General features: G+C 44.7%; 1 protein-coding gene across 2 annotated transcripts; it reads right to left on the reverse strand.

The window, feature by feature from the left end:
• Positions 1-1,040: 1,040 nt before the first annotated feature.
• On the reverse strand, positions 1,041-6,215 carry PSMB4 (proteasome 20S subunit beta 4). 2 transcript variants are annotated; one of them, XM_047724624.1, is made up of 7 exons: positions 6,032-6,215; positions 5,593-5,799; positions 4,915-5,061; positions 4,658-4,739; positions 4,157-4,273; positions 3,864-3,952; positions 1,041-1,783 (listed from the first exon to the last, which is right to left on the reverse strand). In XM_047724624.1, the coding sequence occupies exons 1-7, from the start codon at positions 6,169-6,171 to the stop codon at positions 1,699-1,701; spliced, it is 867 nt and encodes a 288-aa protein (XP_047580580.1). In that variant the 5' UTR covers positions 6,172-6,215; the 3' UTR covers positions 1,041-1,698. The 2 variants fall into 2 exon arrangements, with proteins under 2 accessions (XP_047580580.1, XP_047580579.1); XM_047724623.1 differs by lacking the exon at positions 1,041-1,783 and adding an exon at positions 3,527-3,651.

Here is a 6,215-nt window from a genome sequence, read left to right on the forward strand (position 1 = left end):
TATCTTGCTAGAGGCGAAGGAAAGTGGCTACAGTGATGATGAGATCATGGAGCTGTGGTCCGCCCGAGTGTGGCAGAAGCACACCGCGTGCCAGCGCAGCAAAGGCATGCTTGTGATGGACTGTCATCGCACTCACTTGTCAGAAGAGGTGCTGGCTATGCTTAGTGCCTCTAGCACCTTGCCTGCAGTGGTCCCCGCAGGCTGTAGCTCCAAAATCCAGCCGTTAGATGTATGCATCAAACGAACTGTCAAGAACTTCCTACACAAAAAGTGGAAGGAGCAGGCTCGGGAAATGGCAGATACTGCGTGTGATTCTGACGTCCTGCTTCAGTTGGTGCTGGTCTGGCTGGCTGAAGTGCTGGGTGTCATTGGGGACTGTCCAGAGCTGGTGCAACGGTCCTTCCTTGTGGCTAGTGTTCTGCCTGGCCCTGATGGCAACATTAACTCACCCACGAGAAATGCTGACATGCAGGAGGAGCTCATTGCCTCCCTCGAGGAGCAGCTGAAGCTGAGTGGGGAACAGTCTGAGGAGCCCTCAGCTTCCACTCCCCGACCCAGGTCATCTCCTGAAGAGACAATTGAGCCTGAAAGCCTTCACCAGCTCTTTGAGGGTGAAAGTGAGACCGAGTCCTTTTATGGCTTTGAAGAAGCTGACCTAGATCTGATGGAGATTTGAGTGTTGGCATCATGAGCGGGTGTGGAGTGGGGGTGGGAAAGTGTGAAGGGGGGGTAGAGGGACTTAGGGAAAGGGGGATATGCCAGGTTGGTATTTGGTTTATATTTTTTAATTTTATGCCACCACTCCCCCCAATGTTGACTCTGTTTTCCTGTGGATTTGTGGATTATTAGGAATACCAGTAGTGATCCCGTCTGAGCCAAGGAGCTGGCCCACTGGTCATTCACTTCTGCTAAAAACAGGTTTTCGTGACCTTTTTTTTTTTTTTTTTTTTTTTAAATTTAAATCACTGTGTTTGGTATTTTTCTGACAAAATCAAGAAAAAGAAAAAAAATTATTCGTGGACGAATGTTAAATTTTTTGCTTCCCCTTTTACCTCAACTGTATCATAGTACATTTGGGTTTTTTGTTTGTTTTACTGTGTGGCAATGTCTTTGGGCATGATGCTATCCAACCATTGTCAATGTGAGAACATTTCTGAAGATGGGAAAGACAAAAATATGTAGCTCACAAACTGGTTTATTATATATATGGATAAAAAAAAAACTTTTTTCATTGTGGTCTTAACACTTTTATATAAAAATGAAAATGGAAAAAAAAAATCCCACCGAACTCTCTCTTCCTTCTCCTTTGTTTCCTTCCCTCTCCAGAGATGTTGGTTTCTACAGCAACTCTGAGATATAAAATTTTGGCTTTAAAAATGCATGAAACCACCTCTCATCCAGATGATGAATTAGATTTGTTTTTCCTCACCACCCTCCCTCCAACAAAAACATGGCAAAACCATTATTCTTTGCACTTGGAATCTTAGCCCCTTTTCCCATGCTCACACCCATCACTCTGGACAAAGGATCATACATGTGTCATTAGCAAGCAAGAGGTACTGAGGTGATTACAGTGTTAGGGTGGAAGCCATTCCCAGTGTATGGGTCTTCATCATGTTAAGTGGACAGTATGCCTGTTCAAGAGATCACATGTCCTACAGCCAGGAGCTAATTGTGCAAGAAGTTAAGTGTTGAACTTTAAAAACAAGACAGACCACTTGTTGAAATCCTGCTTACCCTGTGGCTTTCCTTATTTCTTTTAATGCTTAGAGAAGATTGTGACCTGAAGAAGAAACACACAGGGGTGTGCACAAAGAAAAAGACATGAATCTTTATTTTTCACTGCCAGCTTCAAGGAAAGAAAATTTTTCTACAGTTTGCATGAGGGATTTTTTTTAACTGTATGTACTCATGGTTATAAACTGAAATGTACTGTATCATACATAGAAAAGGAACAAAAACCCAAGTCCAGCTTTCCCACAGCTACACCTTCTGTCCATCCCAAGGCTTTCAGCAACATGTCCCTCCTGGGAGCCAAGGAGGCAGCCTGCATAGGCTTGTAAATGGTTCATCTTTAAAATGTACATAAATGGAACATTTAATAAAATGAGGGAAAATGGATTTATAAACGATGTTTTTTTTTTCTAGGTAACCCTATTTTAGTAGGCTTTTCACAGACTGGGACATGCTCAAGATGTGATGGGCCTGGTGGTACGGGTGTGACATTTGTTACCACCTGTTTCTCCTCACCTCCATTTTTTTGGTTTTTTAACCCCCAGAACACTATAATATAGTGAACTGGAGTGATCCTGCCCATAAACAGCTTGGCCAACTTCATGAACCCATGGCATCTGAAAAGTGAACTGAGGATCCATCTTCTCTTGGGCTTCTCTTCCCCAGCTTTTTGCCCGATGCCATTTTGACAGTATGGACTTTGAAGTCAACCCTTTGCCTTTGAAAGTTCAAGAACTATGGTCAACTGTCTACAATGACCTAATCCTCCTCTTTGGTAGTCTCCACAGCAGCCCCAGCTGGGTTCTTGTCCTCTGCATACTGTATGACTTTCTTGATGGGTAATTTTTTTAAGACCATAACACCAACGGTGGATCAGCTGGGTTTTGGCCAGGAAGTTATCTTTGTGGATTCCGCCCGCATGGCTTAGTAGTAGAAGGAAGTTTTTTTTGTTTTTTTATAATTCAGTTTAATCAATAAACAAGTATTTATTGACTACTTTCTGTGTTGAGACTGAGTATGTGAAGACTGAAATAGAAAACTCATGATTTCCTTTTACTTTTCCACTTACTAGTTTGTTGTAACATGGATGATAAAATGGAGGGATATTTTGATCTGTTTGCTCACCTCACTGAACTTCTGCAGTAGTTTCAGTTTGCTGCCTATAGTTTCTCAAAGCAGTTTAGAGAGGATACGTATCAGATTCACCTAGAGTGTTCATTTTTAAAATTCAGGTTTAACACCATCTGGGGAGAATTTGGCTAACACCCCAAAGGATTTGACTCACAGCTAAACTTAGGACTTTAAATGAACACATAATTTTAAGACTTTATGGTACTAGATTTGAACAGTAAACATTTAAGTTAAATGTTCAAGATACTTAGTATTCCATCTATTAAGGGTGGAGGAGGTGGCGTGGGTGAGAGATTGAAGCTGTCAGGTCCTGCTTAGGAATCACCTTACCCACAGCAGCTTTATTAGATGCTACATTTCTATCTCTGAAATGGTGTTTTAACTAAAATCACATTTGCAGCCAACATTAAACCAGAAAATCTTTAAGAATCTAGCACTTGGATGGATATGTTTAATAAGAAAAATGTTAAGCACTTTGTTATCCCACAAAGATTAAGCCTGCTCTATACAAAACTTTTCTAGAGTGGTGGATCTCCTGTACTGCCATGCAGAAAATCCTGCAAGAGCCAAGGGTTCTCCGAGTAGGGAGGAAGATGGCATGTGGCAGTACTTCACACCTTCACTCCAGGTGTGACCTAGTCAGACAGTAAAACCACTCAGCAAGCGTTTCAAAGGATTTATTTATTTTACAATAGAAAAGTGTATCTTTGAACCAGCCAAGTTCAAAGTTAGAAGAAGAGTACAACTGCAATTCTGGATAATGCATCTGTATTTCATTCAAAACCACTAAAAAGGAAGAGAGCATAATAAAATTGTGAAGCCATCGGGGAGGAATTAATTCCTATAAGCAATTCTACCCTCCTACCAAAATCCTCTCCACCCAAAGAATTCTTTTGGTTGAGAGCTCCAGAAAAACCCAGCTTAGTGCCAGCCAAGGGGCCTCCCAACTGTTCTACCACACCACTTATTTTTAATTCTGTAATTTTAATTTCAATCACCTGATCATGTGAGCAATTTCCCAGTTAGTCTCTGCAGACAGTGGTCCCTCGATTTCAACACCTTTTTCGGTGACCGTGGCAATTTGAAACTGAAAGAAAGAGCTCCCAATGAAAATGCCCACCCCCACCCCCATGAAGAAGTCCCTGAGGGCTGCTCAAAGATCAAGTAGGGGATCTTCCCCTAATCTGAAATTTGGCAATCAGTTCTTCAAAAGCAAAGATCCAGGTACTGCAACTATCAAGGGCCCACCAGTTAGAGTCCCCTTATCTTTATTACTCATATCCCTCCTCACCCGGTTATAAGAACGGGCATCTCGATAATACAGCACTCGCATGCAGCGTTCCACTAGCTCTCGGGCCTCACTCTGGCTCAGGACTGGCTGCTTTTCCAGAACTTCTCGCAGCAGAGGCTAGGGAAGTGGGAAATGGGAAAAACACAGGAGATACCAGGGGCTGAATACCCTTCGGTTCCAAATCCACAGCATAAATGATTTTTTAAAAAGGGACAGTCCACCTACGTGTCACCAGAATGAATTCTGCTTACCTGTGCTAACACCGATTTAAAGGGTAAATTCTAGGGCATCCCTCTTTACACAGGTCTACTAAATATCTGACATACCATTTTGTCTCTGGAATGTAAGTCCCAATACATACAGCCTCCAGACTACAAAGAAAGCCATCTGCCCAGCAGCAGGGATCCTAGCCTAGTCCTCATGTTGGAATTTCAAGGGAAGAACAAGCAGACAACAACTAGTCCCCAGTGCCTTGTCGTCCCTCCCCTCTCACACACCTACCTGAGCCAAGTATGCACCATAACCAGTGGCCAGTGAAGGGGCTTCATAAGCTACACCAAGCATGTCCACATAGCCGAGGAAGCTAACAGGACACAAGAGGTCAAAGAATTCATTTCATCTTAGGTTTTCTTAGGTATCTTAGCTGAAAGATGGGCCATGGGGTCTAAGAAGTGGCATTCACTCAGAAGGAAGAGATAGAATATTACATGGACACTAGAGGTTGGGTAGTCAGGGAAATTAAGTTATTTCAAGTCAACCTCTCTCCATCAGCATAGCCTCCAATGACCATGGTGTTCCACAGCGGGTTCATCTTGGAGCGGCGGCTGTACATGGCCCTGGTCAGCCATGAATGAATAGCTCTAGGACTATAGCTGTGTCCATCTCCCAACAGCTCCTCATCAATCCTTAAAAGGAATTGGTTATGAGAAAAGGGAAAGAATGTAAGTCGGGAATTCCATCCACCCCCCTCCACACCAAAAGAAGTTACCACAATCTTCCCCATTTTACACCCCCTAATGCCAAAAACTATGTATTGCAAACTCTCTTCTTCCACCCCCAACAATTTTCCTGTCCTCTAATGCAGCCTCAAACTCCTCCACTCTAGAACTTTTTTTTTTTTTTTAAGATTTTATTCATTTATTTGTCAGAGAGAGAGGGAGAGAGAGCGAGCACAGGCAGACAGAATGGCAGGCAGAGGCAGAGGGAGAAGCAGGCTCCCCGCCGAGCAAGGAGCCCAATGTGGGACTCGATCCCAGGACTCTGGGATCATGACCTGAGCCGAAGGCAGATGCCCAACCAACTGAGCCACCCAGGCGTCCCCACTCTAGAACTTCTAAGGGGATTAAAAAAAAAACAAAAACAAAAACAAAAAAAAACCCAAACAGTGAATTCGTCTCCCCATCTGGGATCTATTCCCTATTGTCCAGATAACTTACACCATCTGGCCGAGAACTTGCTTCAAATACTGGAAATCTGCATAGTCTCCGGAAGCACCCAGCATGGTGCTGTCGTTGACTCTCATAATGCGAGAGATGTTGCGGAAACGAGCCAAGGAGCCGTAGGAGCCCAGCATGTCTGCGGCAATCACCACTCCACCCTCAAACTTAACGCCCAAGACCGAGGTCCCGGTCACCATGGGGTTCCTAAACAGAGAGAGGGAGTTCTGGCAAGGGTAGAAGCACGAGGTAGAGGGAAGAGCCTCAGCTCCCTTCCACGCAGTGAGTTCTGTTTCTGATTTTCTATGTGTCCTTTCATTCTCCGGGGCTCTCGGCCCTGGCGTCCCCGTCTCGCCTTCCCCGGTTTCCTCAGAACCGGCCGGCCAGACCAGGCCTCACCGTCCCGCCCCCTGTACAGGCTAAGACCCCGAACACTTACTGCGTGCGCGTAATCGGACCCCCGTAGGGCGAGGACGCCAGCTCCATGGAGGCACCAGGAGTAGGCGGGATGTGGTAAAACTGCCCCGGGGCCGGACCCCCGGCCCAAAGTCTTGACCGCGACTCCAAAAACGCTTCCATCTTAGTCACGGTGGCAGAAGAAATGCTAGCGCCTGGGCCAACGG

Source organism: Lutra lutra, chromosome 4 (genome assembly GCF_902655055.1).
Source record: "Lutra lutra chromosome 4, mLutLut1.2, whole genome shotgun sequence".
In the NCBI taxonomy this organism is placed as follows: domain Eukaryota; kingdom Metazoa; phylum Chordata; class Mammalia; order Carnivora; family Mustelidae; genus Lutra; species Lutra lutra.